Source organism: Bufo gargarizans, chromosome 1 (assembly GCF_014858855.1).
Source record: "Bufo gargarizans isolate SCDJY-AF-19 chromosome 1, ASM1485885v1, whole genome shotgun sequence".
In the NCBI taxonomy this organism is placed as follows: Eukaryota; Metazoa; Chordata; class Amphibia; order Anura; family Bufonidae; genus Bufo; species Bufo gargarizans.
In genome coordinates this window covers 476,950,398-476,967,698 of record NC_058080.1, presented here as the reverse complement: position 1 = coordinate 476,967,698, position 17,301 = coordinate 476,950,398, and the positions used below count along the sequence as shown (strand labels likewise).

Here is a 17,301-nt window from a genome sequence, read left to right as displayed (position 1 = left end):
TGAAGGCATCAAAACTATGAATTAACACATGTGGAATTATATACATAACAAAAAAGTGTGAAACAACTGAAAATATGTCATATTCTAGGTTCTTCAAAGTAGCCACCCTTTGCTTTGATTACTGCTTTGCACACTCCTGGCATTCTCTTGATGAGCTTCAAGAGGTAGTCACCTGAAATGGTCTTCCAACAGTCTTGAAGGAGTTCCCAGAGATGCTTTGCACTTGTTGGCCCTTTTGCCTTCACTCTGCGGTCCAGCTCACCCGAAACCATCTCGATTGGGTTCAGGTCCGGTGACTGTGGAGGCCAGGTCATCTGGCGCAGCACCCCATAACTCTCTTTCATGGTCAAATAGCCCTTACACAGCCTGGAGGTGTGTTTGGGGTCATTGTCCTGTTGAAAAATAAATGATGGTCCAACTAAACGCAAACCGGATGGAATAGTGTGCCGCTGCATGATGCTGTGGTAGCCATGCTGGTTCAGTATGCCTTCAATTTTGAATAAATCCCCAACACTGTCACCAGCAAAGCACCCCCACACCATCACACCTCCTCCTCCATGCTTCACGGTAGGAACCAGGCATGTAGAGTCCATCCTTTCACCTTTTCTGCGTCGCACAAAGACACGGTGGTTGGAACCAAAGATCTCAAATTTGGACTCATCAGACCAAAGCACAGATTTCCACTGGTCTAATGTCCATTCCTTGTGTTCTTTAACCCAAACAAGTCTCTTCTGCTTTTTGCCTGTCCTTAGCAGTGGTTTCCTAGTAGATATTCTACCATGAAGGCCTGATTCATCTCCTCTTAACAGTTGTTCTAGAGATGTGTCTGCTGCTAGAACTCTGTGTGGCATTGACCTGGTCTCTAATCTGAGCTGCTGTTAACCTGCGATTTCTGAGGCTGGTGACTCGGATGAACTTATCCTCCGCAGCAGAGGTGACTCTTGGTCTTCCTTTCCTGGGGCGGTCCGCATGTGAGCCAGTTTCTTTGTAGCGCTTGATGGTTTTTGTGACTGCACTTGGGGACACTTTCAAAGTTTTCCCAATTTTTCGGACTGACTGACCTTCATTTCTTAAAGTAATGATGGCCACTCGTTTTTCTTTACTTAGCTGCTTTTTTCTTGCCATAATACAAATTCTAACAGTCTATTCAGTAGGACTATCAGCTGTGTATCCACCTGACTTCTCCACAACGCAACTGATGGTCCTAGCCCCATTTATAAGGCAAGAAATCCCACTTATTAAACCTGACAGGGCACATCTGTGAAGTGAAAACCATTTCAGGTGACTACCTCTTGAAGCCCATCAAGAGAATGCCAGGAGTGTGCAAAGCAGTAATCAAAGCAAAAAGGTGGCTAATTTGAAGAACCTAGAATATGACATATTTTCAGTTGTTTCACACTTTTTTGTTACGTATATAATACCATATGTGTTAATTCATAGTTTTGATGCCTTCAGTGTGAATCTACAATTTTACAAATAAAGACAAACTCTTTGAATGAGAAGGTGTGTCCAAACTTTTGGTCTGTACTATATATATATATATATATATATATATACACACACACACACACACACACACACACACATTATTATTTATTATTATTATTATTTTATTTTTTTGTGGAAATTAATATTATCTCCATATAGGGTGGAAATAAATCCCGGGTGCTGTCATGGGCTTATGGAAAAGTGATCACCGGTAAGTGTAATCTTAAATTTCCCTTACGCCCATGACAGCACCCTTGAGAGACGACTAGAATAGAAATCCCTTTTCTTAGGGGGGGGGGACTACTGCCTGGAAGACTTTCCTACCGAAAGCTAGCTGTTCTCTGGCGCCTAGGTCTAATCTGTAGTGACGAAAGAAGGTGCAGGGTGACTGCCATGTGGCTGCTCTACAAATCTGTTCTAAGGTAGCGTCAGGCCTTTTCTGCCGAAGTGGCGGAAACTGATCTTGTGGAATGAGCACCAAAACCCTTTGGGGGAGTCTTTCCAGCTGAAGAATAGGTCAAAGTAATGGCGCTCACAATCCATCTGGAAAGGGTTTTAGTAGAGGCTGGGAAACCCTTATTTTTCCCACTAAATTGAATGAACAGCTTTGAGGTTTTCCTCCACTGACTAGTAACCTCTAGGTAATAAGATAGGCATCTCTTTATATCCAAGCAATGGAGCTATTCCTCCTTTTCATTCCTCGGACTTTGACACAGGGAAGGAAGGATAATGTCCTGAGTTCTATGGAACATAGAAACCACTTTCGGTAAGAATGAAGGGTCTGTCTTAATGAGCACCCTGTCATCTAGGATGTTAGTGTAAGGTGGCGAAGTAGAGAAAGCCGAGATTTCGCCGACCCTCCTGGCTCTGGCTGAGGTGATTGCCGCAAGGAAAGCGGTATTGAAGGACAAGACTTTTATGGGTAATTCTTGAAGTGGCTCAAAAGGAGGCTCCGTGAGACTAGTGAGAACCAAGTTGAGGTCCCAGGGGGGGACTGAAGGACCAGATATAGGTCTAAGTCTGCTGATGGCTTTAAAAAATCTTCGGACCCAGGGGTGGTTAGCGATTGGGGAATCAAAGAAGGCACTTAGAGCGGATACCTGTACCTTAAGAGTACTCGGCCTCAGATTCTTTTCATGACCGGCTTGCAGAAAATCTAAGATCTTACACATAGGCGGGGGATTTAAAGGATTCACCGGATCCTTGGCAAACTTCTCGAAGGTGTTCCAAATTCTGAGATAAATGGAAGAGGTGATCTCCTTTCTAGGATTTCCCCCTCAAGAGCCATGCTGTTAAGTGTAACTGCCTCACGCTCGGATGGTTGACAGGTCCTTGAGACAGAAGGTCTTGCCTCTCCGGGAGAATCCAAGGGTCTGTCAGGGATAGCTTCCTCAACCAGGTGAACCAGGTTCTTCTGGGCCAGAATGGAGCAATTAGGATCACCGTCGTTCGCTCTTGTCTCAACTTTTGGGGGAATCTTGGAAGAAGTCTCAACGGAGGAAAGGCGTAGAGGAGCTGGTTCAGCCAATGGAGGGAGAAGGCATCTATTCCCGTTGGTGAATCTCTCGCGCTGAGGGAAAAGAAAAGACGACATTTTCTGTTTCTCTGGTAGCAAATAAGTCCAGATGTGGGCGACCCCAAAGTTGAATTATTTGATCGAAGACCATTTGATTCAGACACCATTCCCCTGGTCTAGTGTGTTTCTGCTTAAGAAATATGCCACCTTGTTTTCCGTCCCCCTTAGATGTACTGCCGTAAGGGACGGAACACAAGGGAAAAAATGTCTGCTGCCAACTGCATAAGATTTTCTGATTTGGTTCCTCCTCGTCTGTTCAAATAGTAGATGACTGTGGCGTTGTCTGAAAAAACTTTTATAGCATTTTCCTGAAGTAGTGGAAGAAACTCTTTTAAGGCGAGAAAAAACGCTCTCAGTTCCATCGTGTTTTGAGAGTCTAGACTCTGCTCTCTTTTCCAAACGCCTTGCCTTAAGTACCCTTGGCAACAGGCCCCCCAGCCGAAAGGACTTCCGTCGGTGGTAAGGGTAACAAAATTCTGTTGGTTCCAAGGGAGCCCCCGAGACAGGTTTACAGGATTCAGCCACCAGCGAAGAGACTGAATCACCTGGGGGGTGAGTGTGAGGGATGTATCTAATGGGCGGAGGGTACCCTGCCATTCCTTCAGGATTTGCCACTGCAGGGGTCTGGAGTGAAGTTGGCTCCAGCTGACCGCTGCTATAGTGGAAGTCATTCTGCCCAAGACCACCATTGCTTGTCTGATAGTAGTTTTTTTTTGTAGACATTAGAAACTGAACCCACTGTATTAATCTCTGAATCTTGTCTTGGGGGAGGATACAGAGTAGATTTTTCGAGTCCAGAATCATTCCAAGAAAGACACGAACTTGGGAAGGTATTCCCAATTTATTTGCCAGCCGAGATCCTCTAGGACAGTGGTGGCGAACCTATGGCACGGGTGCCAGGGGCGACACTCTGAGCCCTCTCTGTGGGCCCCCACGCCCTGGAAAAAGTCTATGGCATACCAATATGCCTTAGACTTTTCCTGCCATTCATCAGTGCAGGGCACGCTCTGAACAGCACAGGCAGGACACTGAATGTAGGCAGGATATTATAGCTAAATGATAACGTAATAGTATAGATATAGTATACTATATTGGACTGTAGTATTCAGGTTAAATTGCCATGTTGGCACTTTTTGATAAATATGTGCGTTTTGGGTTACAATTTGGGCACTCTGTCTGTAAAAGGTTCGCCATCACTGCTCTAGGATCTGCACTACTTCTTTGAGGTGAAGGAATTCTGACTCCGCTACCACCAAAAGATCGTCTAGGTAAGGAATTACTAGAATGTCTCTTTCTCTTATATGAGCCATGACTTCTGCCATGACTTTCGTTAATAGTCTGGGAGCCTGAGAAATCCCAAAGGGAAGGACTGTATATTGTAGGTGATGGATGTGACCTCCTATTGAAACCGCGACTCTGAGAAATTTTTGACAGTCTACCTGAATAGGGATGTGATAGTATGCATCTCTTATGTCTATTGTAGCCATGAAACAGCCCCCGAAAAGATGTTTTAAAACTGACTGGATCGACTCCATTCTGAATTTTTTGTAAGAGACGGACTGATTTAGATCTTTTAAATTTATGATGGTTATGAATGTTCCATCGGGTTTGGGAACCAGAAAAAGGGAAGAGTAGAAGCCCCTGCCTTTCTCCGCCTCTGGCACCGGGATTAGAACATTTTTTCGAAGTAAGGATTAAAGCACCTGTTGCAAAGCTAGATTCTTTTCCGGATTTCCTAGGAAATTTGTAATTTTGAATCTGTCCGGTGGGTGAGAGACAAACTCTAGGCGAAACCCTTCCCTTATGACGCTTAAAATCCAGCGTTTTGGTGTCCGCCTCCAGAGCGGAATGGAGGCTGAACGGAGGCAAACTGATGCATTCTGAACGGATCCTTATTCATTCAGAATGCATTGGGGCTAAACTGATCCGTTTTGGGCTGCTTATGAGAGCCCTGAAACGGATCTCACAAGCGGACCCAGAAACGCCAGTGTGAAAGTAGCCTAACAGTAGAAATTAATTTTTGAAGACTTCACGAAAGTAATTACTTCGGCTCATTTGAGCCAATACTTTCTAACACTATACGAAGCGCTCGCTCTGTACAGTATTCAAACTAAGTTTTATGCGAATCGACTTTGTATGTTTCATCCGAAGTGGAGTCGCTCATCCCTAGTGTCTATACAAACAGCTGCACTGTTAACAGATTCTTTTTAACGTGTCGTTTCATGTTATATTTTCAGGATAAGTTGCCATGTGTATACATGAGGAATAAACCTATGTCTGGCCGTTATATGACTTCTATGTGCAATCAGAAGTCAAAGAGTAGAAGGAAGCATCTTTCTCTGATATGCTATATTACACAGTTTTTTTTTTATAGTCACCTGTACAATTGACTTATGAAAAAGTAAAATGACAGTTACTCTTTAAAGTTACTTCTTTATACTATGACAGGACACCACACCACACAGGAGGAGCTACTGTAGCAGAAGGTACAACGCAGGGCACAATCCAAAGTAACAACAGTTCTGGCTACAAAGACAGTAATGTTGGCCTCCATACTCACCGTGCCCAACAACAAAGGGGTTCCAGCAAAGACGTCCCAGAAACTGACCAAGTGCAGGAAGTTTTTCTATGGCTGTAGTTGGCTCCTGAAAGCAATAATACAACATAAAATAACATCTTTAAATTGGCTGTAAAAAGATTTTATGCTAACAGACTTACACCTCTGGGGTAATCCTCTGGTTGACACAAATGTGTAAAGCAAATAGCAATCGACCATGCATGGGCACTGGTGGCGTGCATGCCGTTTGCAGACCCATTCACTTGAATGGGTCCACGATCTGTAAGATTCAGGCCACACTGCAAAAAAATATAACATGTTCTAATTTTTGCGGTGCAAAGGCACGGAGGAAAATCCCACTGAAGCACTCCGTAATGCTTTTGTGGGCTTCTGCTCCGTATCTTGCAGAAGCATTGAAGTGAATGGGTCCACATCCGTGATACGAAGTACACACAGCTGGGGTCCGTATATTGCGGACCCACTGTGTGCTGTCTATATCTTTTGCGGCCCCACTGAAGCGAATGGGTACGTATCTGACCAGCAAAATTTGTGGATCAGATGGGGACAAAAAAAAAAAATTGACATAAAGACATAAGGTATATTGGAAAGATCTGCTCCTGTTCTGTGTTTTTGCCCCGCACCTGGTTTTGGCTCACAATAACTGATGGAAATAACTAACCAAATAACTTAGTGTGAACATTATGCACTAAAAGTGCCCGCAAATTATCTATCCTCTGAGTTATATTCTAATTGACAGAATTACTAATTTACCTTGCCATATTCTCTGTTGGCTCTTACTTGCACAAAATGTTCAATTGTCGATTTTGCTATGCGCTTGTCCACGCTTTGTATTACAATTTTTTTTCTGACAAAGTGAACATAGTAAAAGCTCAACACTTCTGAGAAATGTATGAAAAAGATAAATAACATCTATTACAGAAGCCAAACGACAAGCAAAAACGAATAGCACAATAAGAACATAAAAGACCGCCAAAGAATATATATTTCTTTTTTTTTTTTTTTACTTTTTATGTGGTGGCTAGCTACTCTCTAGCTGCTTGTACAATTTATAGCGACATCATAGGCTTCTAAAGTGGGTGCTGAATGGGGATAATGCACATGTAAAAAACCTGCTAACCATCTCCTGCTGCTGCAATAAACATAACATCTTAGTTTTACATGCACAGCTCACTCTAGACTTGCTGGGGCCATGCACAGAGACAATCCAACCTAATAACTGTACCAAGGCAACAGAGCAAATCACAAAATGGTATAGGCTGTTCATTATAGCAAGTGATAAATCCTGGTTATTGCCATGCTGTAGCAGTTACTACCAGCAAGCCAGAGATGCTGTTGTTTACTAGTAACAGGCTACATGCTAGCAATCTGATCTAGCAAAAGGCTGCCATGTTATCTAATTGGACTACCAACAGGGACGGGACCTGGACAAGAGGAGCACAATTAACAGCTCTTAAAAATAAACATACGGCTGTTCTGTGACTTCAAGGGTATAGTCACAATTGAGTGGCAAACACACTGTGATGTACAGTACCAGAAAAGTGGATCCGATTTTAGAAAATCTCATTCACAACCTGCGTAATAAATCTGTAATGTAAAGTAACCTGCGGTACAGATCTAGAATCTGCTGCGTGTTAATTTACACTGCAGAGCTTCATCGCAGATTTCACCCTTTGCAATGGTCTACAGTTGTTTCCGTAGCAAAAAACGCATTTAAGGCTAAATTTAGACAAGCGTGCCAACCTACGGAAAACACACCCCATGTGCCTGACTTTGCATTTACTGAATTGTACTGACATAATGCTGTCAGTGGAATTCAGATCGCCTGGCAGGTAAGAACACCATCCTCATCATTTATAGAGGACCTTTCCCCAGTCCTCACATTACCATATAAATACCTGCCAGTGTAGGGCATATTAAGGAGATGCGATATCACTTTTTTTTTATCCTATGCGCTGCTTGGTTCCCCTGCTGTGCCTCCCGTTCTGGTTTCCTGCCCTGTATGTAAATCCATACCATCGGTACAGGGAGGAGAAGAAGGCCCGATTTCTCAGGGGGGCGTCTCCTTCTCCCTGGCTGTGAGCTGGCCAAATCGCAGTGGAGAGCGTCACAGGCAGGGAGAAAGTGAGCTTTTTTTATTTCACTTTCCAAAAGAGCTCTGAAAAATGAAAGGTGGATTTTGATTGGTTGCTATGGGCAATAGCATTGAGCGAACCGAGCTTCAGATCCAAGATCCAAAGTCGATTCGTTCAGTTGATCAAATTCGACCTTTAATTTTTCAGAGCTCCTTTGGAAAGTGAAAGAAAAAAAAAGCTCACCTCCCTGGATGTGACACTCTCCGCTGCAATTGGCCAGCTCAAAGGTCTCCATACAGCATTCAAATAACATTTTAAACAAATCGACTTTGGATCTTGGATCCAAAGCTCAATTCGCTCAACACTAATGGGCAACTAAGCCAGTTTTGATAAATCTCTCCGGTTGACTTGAATGGGTCCAAGATCTGCAAAATATAGCAAAAGATAGGACAGGTCCTATCTTTTGCAACGCGGAAACAAGGACCTGAAAGTCCACGTAAGCGCTTTGTAGTGTTTCCGTGAGCATCTGATCAATGCCTCCTCTCCGCAAAAGATAGGACATATCCTATCTATGACCATATCTTGCGGATTGCGGACCCATTTAAGTCAATAGGTCAGCATCCACAGCACAGCGTGCACACGGCCAGTGCCCATATATTGCAGTCCGCAATACGGGCGCAGAGCCCTTACATTTGTCTAAATGAGCCCTTACTCCCAAATAGTGCCACAGCGTGGCAGATTTGCCTTTCAGGTTCCTAGGAAAGCTAGACTACTACCATGTGGAGATGTAATAGAATTTGCAGAATACTAAATGTACTAAGATAAATCCCTCTTCTCACTCATCATAGCTAGGCAGATTTGCCTTTCAGTGTTCTAGGTATGCTGGGTTACCACTGAGGACTGTAATAGGCTTCAGAATACTAAGGCTACTTTCACACTTGCATTAAAGTTTTAAGGTATTGAGTTCTGTCATAGGGGCTCAATACCGGAAAAAATGCATCAGTTTTATCCTGATGCATTCCGTCCCTTTTACGGTATTTGGCCGGAGAGCATGCTGCAGTATTTTCTCCGGCCAAAATTCCGGAACACTTGCCAATGAAATGCTGCAGACCTTTAAAAATGTAAAAATAAAAAAATACCAGATCCGTTTTTCCGAATGACACCGGAGAGACAGATCGGCATTTCAATGCATTTTGTCAGATGGATTCGCATCCGGAAACAAATGATCTCCGTTTGCATATGGTTTTTCGGATCCAGCAGGCAGTTCCGGCAACGGAACTGCCTGCCAGATTCTTCTAATGCTAGTGGGAAAGTACCCTAAGGCTGGGTTCACACCTGAGCGTTTTACAGCGCGTTCCTACGCGCTGTAAAACGCACAACAGGCAAGAACCAATGATTCCCTATGGGAATGGTTCTCACCTGGGCGTTTTACAGCGCGTACGATCGCGCTGTAAAACGCCCGACGCTCAAACAAGTGCTTAAGCTTTTTTTTGGGCGTTTGTCGCGCGTTCCCGCACATAGAAATTTGGGAACGCGCAACAATGTGTGAACGCCAGTCTCTGTATGCGCGATTGTAAACGCCCGTACAATCGCGCATACAGAGCGCTCGTTTCAGAACGCTCAGGTCTGAACCCAGACTTAGTGAAGTCTACGAAATAAATCCCCCCTTAACTCTTAAAAAGTGCTATAACTCGACAGACTTGCCTTTCAGGGTCCTGGGAAAGCTGGGTTACCACCATGTAGAACTGTTAATAGCCTGCACAAGGGCTCTTTCACACGAGCAAGTTTTCCATCCACACTAAATCCTGACCCATTTATTTCAATGGGTCTGTGTACATGCATCATATTTGCGTTCAGGAAAAATAAATAAATAAATAAATTGCAGCATGTTCTATATTGTGCATTTTTATTGCAGCTTGTGTGAAAAACAGAGGCCACCTGGATGCAATGCGTTTTTCACTGATGGTTGCTAGGAGATGTAGATTATTATTATTCAATTTTTCTTCACGCACGTGAAAAACACATGCAATCCGGATACAATCCAGAGGCAAAAACGCACACACTGAACACAGTCGCAGAAAAAGTGATTGAACTTGAGAGCAAAACCATCAGTTATTCCCTGAACAGATCCTGACACAATCCGTATCGCTCATGAGAAAGAGACCTTAATCTTCCAAGATAAAGCCCCCTCCTCACTCATAAATACTGCCACAGCGAGGCAAATTTGCCCTTCAGGGTCCTAAGAAAGCTACTGTAAATTACCACCACGTGGAATTTCAAAAAAAAAAAAAAAATAATGCAGAATACTAAATCTACTAAGATGAAGCCCCCTTCTCAATCAGGAATAGTGCCATAGCTATGAATATTTGCCTTTCAGGGTCCTGATAAAGCTGGGTTACTTGCACTTTGTAAGGGTAATATTACATGGTCAGTGTGTACAACTCCTCAAGACTTTTAATCCAGGTCTCCAACCCTGACGAATATCAAATTTGCCTAGAAAAACAGTGAGAAATCCCCGCTGGCTATAAAGGTAAAGGTAAACTTGACATTCAGGCACCTGGGAAAGCTGAGTAGCACTTTCTGTAGTGTCAGTGGCCTGGTACTGTCTAGTATCGATGCACACATACAGGGAGGTTTTTTAAGAGGCTGCTTAAGTTTTAAAGTTTCCAGCTCTTTTGGGCTAGTTTCACACTTGTGGCAGGACGGATCCGACATGCTGTTCACCATGTCGGATCCGTCCTGCGGCTATTTCGCCGTGCCCGCGGACCGCCGCTCCGTCCCCATTGACTACAATGGGGACGGGGCGGAGCTCCGGCGCAGCACGGTGGTGCACGGAGAAAGCCGCCGGACTAAAAAGCCTGACATGCAGTAATTTTAGTCCGGCGGCCTTTCTCCGTGCAGCGCCGTGCTGCGCCGGAGCTCCGCCCCCGTCCCCATTGTAGTCAATGGGGACGGAGCGGCGGTCCGCGGGTACGGCGAAATAGCCGCAGGACGGATCCGACATGGTGAACAGCCTGTCGGATCCGTCCTGCCGCAAGTGTGAAAGTACCCTTACAGTGCTCCGTCTATTGAAGTGAATGAGATAGTAGCCCCACCTCTTTCCCCAAACTTCCTGTTTGCATGTGAGTGTCACTATCAGTGTGGGGGAAAAACTCCACACTAAAACACAGGAGGGAAGGGGAACAGTAACTGGGCCTGGAAACTAAGGAAGGAACAGGTCACCTTCAAAACAACCCTAATCCAGGCCCTAACTGCCTATCAATGTGAATAGACCTTGAAGGTAGGAATATTCATATTCTGGATACCTAGGCCCTTATATCCCTATAAGGCCCTGGAATGAGGTTAGGACCAGAGACAACCCATTCCTCCCCAGATGGACGAATGGAAGTCCCTGTCTTAGGCCCAGATACAAACAGGGCACTGGCGGATCGCACCCCCCCCCCCTTCCCCCGAGCTGCTCAGAAGTGGGGGGAGGCGTGTCCCTTCCCCTTCCCCTGATAGGCTGCCTGCACTAGGCAGAGGGCGGCGCAATGACCGCCTGAGCCGTACAGCGAGGGACACAGGCCAGAATAGGCCTGCATCGCATCGCCGCCAAGGAGTACTATGTACAATAGTTTTACTGGCACAATGGGGAAGGGGGGGGCTCTTGTTAATGGCACATTGGGGGGGGGGGGGGGGGGTTCTTGTTACTGGCACATTGGGGGGGGGGCTCTTGATACTGGCACATTGGGGGGGGGGGGCAGCAAAAAATACCACACCAGCACAACCTAATACTGCAGTGCAGAACAAAATTCTGCTACCCGCGCCATAGTATGAAACTGTATCATTGTCTTTAAGAACGCCAGCTGTATAAGTGGCTGATGCATGCTGAGAGCATCAGATCTTTATGTACATGGCTGGCGGCCATGAGGAGGGCATGGGCAGCACTCTGGGCATCAGCACACCAGGTAATTTCCCTGCAGGGTCTATGGCCCGTCCACCCCTGGTTTCTATGGATGCTGCAGTGGAGTTGGTAAGATGTAAGAAACTGAAGAATTAGACTCCTCAGCAAAGTCCAACTCAGAACCCAGGAAATGAGGAGTGACAGGGCCAATCACTTTACGTGGTTCCGCCAGTGTGGGCGGAGCTTCTGTGATGAAATGGGAAGGCATTGAATCTGGAAAGTGTGTGTGAGGGGCTGCCAAGGACTCCCACTGTCTGCTCCCAAGGCTTCTTACAGTAAAAAATAAGAATGCATTGGGCACTCTGCACAGCCCCAGGAACCAGCTCAATCAACTCCAGACCCAGTATGCACAGCTTCAAACAACTTGACTATAGCTTTAGAAAACCTGTCTTTCACATTTAAACTAAATATGTTTGAGAAGAAGACATGTATGATTTCATTTCAGTTGTTCAAAATATTCAATACACAACCATAGACAGTGTATCTGTACATATCTCCTTCAATCACAAAGATATGCACTCGGTCATTCGAAAAAAAATATCCCAGCTTTCATAGTTGAGTACACCTGACTTGTTGTAAGTGAAATAAGAGGGCAACAAAACAAAATAACTACTCATTAATCAAGGTAAAATGCTCTATTAGTCCACATGTACGCGACTGTGGGCAGTCCGGGAAACACGGCCCATGTGTCGGCTGCATCTCCCGGACTGACAGCTGCCTATCCGACATGAAGTCACTGCATCGTACTGATTTACAATGTAGTGAGTCTATTGTACTGTACTCACATCATCATGTGAGTACAGTACAACAGATCCACAGTCAGACAGGAACTCACTGCATCATAAATCACTCATGTCAGACGCTGCTGTCAGCCCGTGAGATGAAGCTGCACACAACCATGTGGCCTTCACCATGATTTTGATTTAGTTCATAATCGAATAATTGTAATTTAAATCCATATTTGCTGTTTTCACAGAAACAGATCAAGTCAAAGTCCATACTATGTTCACGTACTAAAGGCTAAGCTCACTAAACCACTTACCATATGCTTTAGAGTTTGGTACATCTGCTGCAGGAACTCATGCAATTCTGGCAAGCGTAGGAGGACATCTTGCTGGATTTCCGGCGAGGTTGTGCTACCCCACTCAAGAACTTTATTCAGCCAGGGCTCTAGGTTGATCTCAGGAAATGGTACACTGGTCATTTTCAAGTGGGTAACACAAAGCCACAGTAGAAAAAATGTATGTAATGCTCAATTCAATGTGGAGGCTGCATGCCTGAAAAGAGGAAATCATCAAATATTAGATACATTATATGGTCATTATTAATTTATCATGTCATTTCCAAGGCGACTTTTTAAAGGGCTTCTGTCACCCCACTAAAGTGTTTGTTTTTTTTTGGGCTAGTGAAATTAGTTATATTGCGATATATGACAATATAATTGTGTTACTTACTTTGATCCAGCAGTTTCTGCAAAAAACGAAGTTTTATAATATGTAAATTCAGTCTCTACCAGCAAGTAGGGCGGCTACTTGCTGGTAGCTGCTGCAGAAATCCGCCCCCTCGTCGTGTTGATTGACAGGGCCAGCCGGGATCTCCTCCTCCGGCCAGCCCTGTCGGCATTTCAAAAATCGCGCGCCTGTGTTGATTCGGCGCAGGCGCTCTGAGATGAGGAGGCTCGTCTCCTCAGCACTCCCTCAGTGCGCCTGCGCCGATGACATCACCGAAATAGAAGACGTAATCGGCGCAGGCGCACTGAGGGAGTGCTGAGGAGACGAGCCTCCTCATCTCAGAGCGCCTGCGCCGAATCAACACAGGCGCGCGATTTTTGAAATGTCGACAGGGCTGGCCGGAGGAGGAGATCCCGGCTGGCCCTGTCAATCAACACGACGAGGGGGCGGATTTCTGCAGCAGCTAGCAGCAAGTAGCCGCCCTACTTGCTGGTAGAGACCGAATTTACATATTATAAAACTTCGTTTTTTGCAGAAACTGCTGGATCAAAGTAAGTAACACAATTATATTGTCATATATCGCAATATAACTAATTTCACTAGCCCAAAAAAAAAAAAAACACTTTAGTGGGGTGACATAAGCCCTTTAACATTGTCATGATAGCCCTTACCTCCAGTTGTCGCACGTGCATTTTGGATGATTTATTCAAATGCAGTCTTATTTTTAGACAGAATTCAGTTCTGATGATACTAAAGGAGTGTCCTGGTTAGAAGAGACTATCCCCTATCCATAGGAGGGGGGCTCCCATTCCCCCGCCCACATGGAGCGGCAAGTCGAGCATAGGCTTTGTCTGCACTCATTGCAGACTTACCTGCGGAAACGTAGTAATATCAGCCATGGAAATTCTGCCTTGTGTTGCCTTAACCTTATGAGTTCACACATTGAGTATTGTTTCCTGAAGTATATCTGTATGAAAATGCACAAGGAAATCTGCTTGTATCATAATAGCCAACTGTGGTGCAGACTCCGCTGTCGATTTCATGAAATCCGCAGTGGACCTGCATTTCCACTTCAGATAGGGCTTTGAATCTGCAGCAGAATTTTACGCTGTAAAACCCTATTCACATTGTACTGCACTTTCTGGATTCCACAACTGAAATTCCACAACCTTAAACGGAATGTGCCATCAGAAAATTAACAATATTTAAATAATTTTTTATTTTTTTGGGTCATATTATTTCATTTTCCACTTCACTATCTATATTCTATTCTATATCTTATCTATATTTAACAAATATCTAAAATCGTGCAGTTTTCACAATGGCCACTAGGCCTAATAATACATTGTGACCTCCTGTTCTATTTAGGTAGCCTATTAGTAGCCATCACATTATCATCACAGGCAGGATTACAATGACAGATATCCCCTCTGTACATATAACACACAATCCACCATTTACAAAAGGGTGATATCATAGAATATCTACTCCCTCCTGACAGGTCACAGAGCATGCCTAGAAAACTGTCCCATAGACGTCCCCTCCTGTCCACGGTGTCTATGGCCCATGAAGCGTCTCTCAAAGAACAGCTTGAATAGTGGCTGGTGTGAATACAGCGTGATTTTAGAATTGTTAAATATATTGTAACAGTACCAGTCACAAGTTTGGACACACATTTTCATTCCATGTTTTTTTATTTATTTTTTATTCTCTACATGAAGAAATGATTAAAATTAAGGAACACGCATGGAAATAAGTGTTAAATAAGAAAATATTTTAGACTCTTGACAGTACCCCCCCTTTTTGCCTTCATGACCGCTTTGCTCTTGCCATTCTCTCAATCAGCTTCATGAGTTAGTCGCCTGGGATGGTTTCCAATTTAGGCCTCTTTCACACGGGCGATATTTCCCAGTGGGTGCAATGTGTGAGGTGAACGCATTGCACCCGCACTAAATCCGGACCCATTCACTTCTATGGGGCTGTGCACATGAGCGGTGATTTTCACGCATCACTTGTTCCTTCGCGAGAAAATCGCAGAAAGCTCTATATTGTGCGTTTTTCACGCAACGCAGGCCCCATAGAAGTAAATCGGGCTGCGTGAAAATCGCAAGCATCCGGAAGCAAGTGCGGATGCGGTGCGATTTTCCCTTATAGCATGGCTATAAAGGGAAAATAATCGCATTCTTAATACAGAATGCTTAGTAAAATAAGGATGGAGGGGTTAAAAAAATATATATAATAATTTAACTCCACCTCATCCACTTGTTCGTGTCTTCTTTGATGATCTGTGAGGAAAAGGACCTGTGGTGACGTCACTGCACTCATCACATGATCCATCACCATGGTGATGGATCGTGTGATGGACCATGTGATGAGCGCAGTGACCTCACCACAGGTCCTTTTCCTCAAAGAAGAGAAGCCGGGCTGCGCAAAAACAAGTGGATGAGGTGGACAGGACTTTGTTTTCTGTCTTGCATATCGGGATCCATTATGATTCCCCATAGACTTCTATTAAGACAGATCAAAAAGGAATGCTTCCGTTTTGCATTCCGTCATAATACAAGTCTATGGGCAGCATAACGGATCTTTCCTTCCGTCTTATGGATTCTGTTATTTTCTGTTATGAACATTTTATAACAGAAAGCCATAACGGAATCCAGAACGCAGATGTGAACCCACCCTTATTCGGACTTGGTGCCTAGGGGTAGTTTTGAGCGAACTTGTGTTTTAGGTTCGGGTTATCAGAGAATCTTGAATGGATTCTGTTACCACTGACCATAACGGAGTTCTATGACGGCATGTACCACGGAAGCCTATAAGAGGAATTCCGTTATATGCTGACCATACACTTCTACTATGACAAAATACAATGCGGAATGTCTCTTATAGGCTTCCGTGGTGCATGGCGTTATAGAATTCCATTATGGTACCTTACGGAATTCTTAGATAACCCGAACCTTTAACGCTGAACTTAAAACACGAGTTGACTCAAATCTACCTAGGGGTCACCAGCCATAAATACAGCCCTAGGTACCAGAGGTGCACAACATCCGAACAGCCTTTGGCAGCAAAACGTTAGTGAAAACCGACTGTGTAGGTGAAACCATGTCCCACCGTGTCTACTGTCTGTGGCAAATACATCTTATTATAGTCTGACAGAAGACCGAACCAGTAAAAGCAGGTGTGACCGAGGCCACAAACACCAGCCTAAGCTGTAAGAACAGACCTCCGGTAGTGACACACCGCGTGACACACCGGCGACTGCACAGGTAATGACGTACAGGACTGTTTACCTACACGTGCTCCCGCCCCAGCTTCTCTGCTTCCTGGAAGAGCCAGGCTGTGCTGATAGGACAAGCAGCGGATGGGGGCGTGGCCTAGACGGGAAGAGTTTACTTCGCGCCTAAAAACTTGTCCACTCAGCAGTCAGTCTCAGAGTCTTCTTCTCAGCTTTGCTGTTGCCCGCAGTTAGCGGCTGTTGTGTCTCCGCTACGGGCCGTCCAGGCGACGAATACTGGGTGTGGGGTATCTTCTGTTAGAGACTGTGGTATAGTTACAGGCGCCGAATACTGGGGGTGGGGTATCTTCTGTTAGAGACTGTGGTATATTTACAGGCGACGAATACGAGGGCTGGCTTCTAGTAGGGACTGTGGTATATGAGAGAGGCGGCAGTCTCAGACAGATGTATTAGTGTTATGCTCTGGTAGCGTGAGTATTGTATATGGGTCATTCCCAGGCTGGCACTATGTAAGGTACTTGAGTGCAGGCCTGGTACATGGGCAGTTTCAACCCACAAGTCTCCATTACAAATTGACTATATTTGGGCTTGTTTGTAGTTTTCTCTTCTGATCTGTCAGGCTAGTTTCACGCTTTGGTTAGAGCTGTCTCCATTGGCCACTGGTCCCATTGACTGTAATGGTGTCTGGTGGAGATCCGGCCGCTACACGACTGATATGACAGCATTCAGTCGGACAAAAACCACTGCGTTTGTCAAGCCAAATCCTGGCTTATTTGCCTGATGCCATTATAGTTAATGGGACCGACGGGCATTTAGTAACATCTGACTGTGCCTGATCCAGGGAGCTCCGGCAGCCATACTCTGCAGGTTCTATTAACAAAAGTGTGAAACTAGCCTGGAGGATCAGAAGAACAGGGAGCTAAACAGTTATGTGAAAAAGCCCTTATAAACCAGC

General features: G+C 44.8%; 1 protein-coding gene across 3 annotated transcripts in view; it reads right to left on the bottom strand.

Annotated features, from left to right (window-relative positions):
* The window catches only part of FANCC (FA complementation group C), a 212,497-nt gene extending 196,052 nt beyond the window's left edge, over positions 1–16,445 (bottom strand). The window contains exons 1-3 of one of the 3 annotated variants that reach the window (XM_044273494.1): positions 16,402–16,445; positions 12,700–12,934; positions 5,625–5,709 (exon numbers count right to left, since the gene is read on the bottom strand). In XM_044273494.1, the coding sequence (XP_044129429.1) occupies positions 5,625–5,709; positions 12,700–12,861 (247 nt within the window). In that variant the 5' untranslated portion in view covers positions 12,862–12,934; positions 16,402–16,445. Of the gene's footprint in view, positions 1–5,624; positions 5,710–12,699; positions 12,935–16,389 lie in introns of all 3 variants that reach the window. The other 2 variants (XM_044273505.1, XM_044273500.1) reach the window with 2 other exon arrangements.
* Positions 16,446–17,301: the final 856 nt, after the last annotated feature.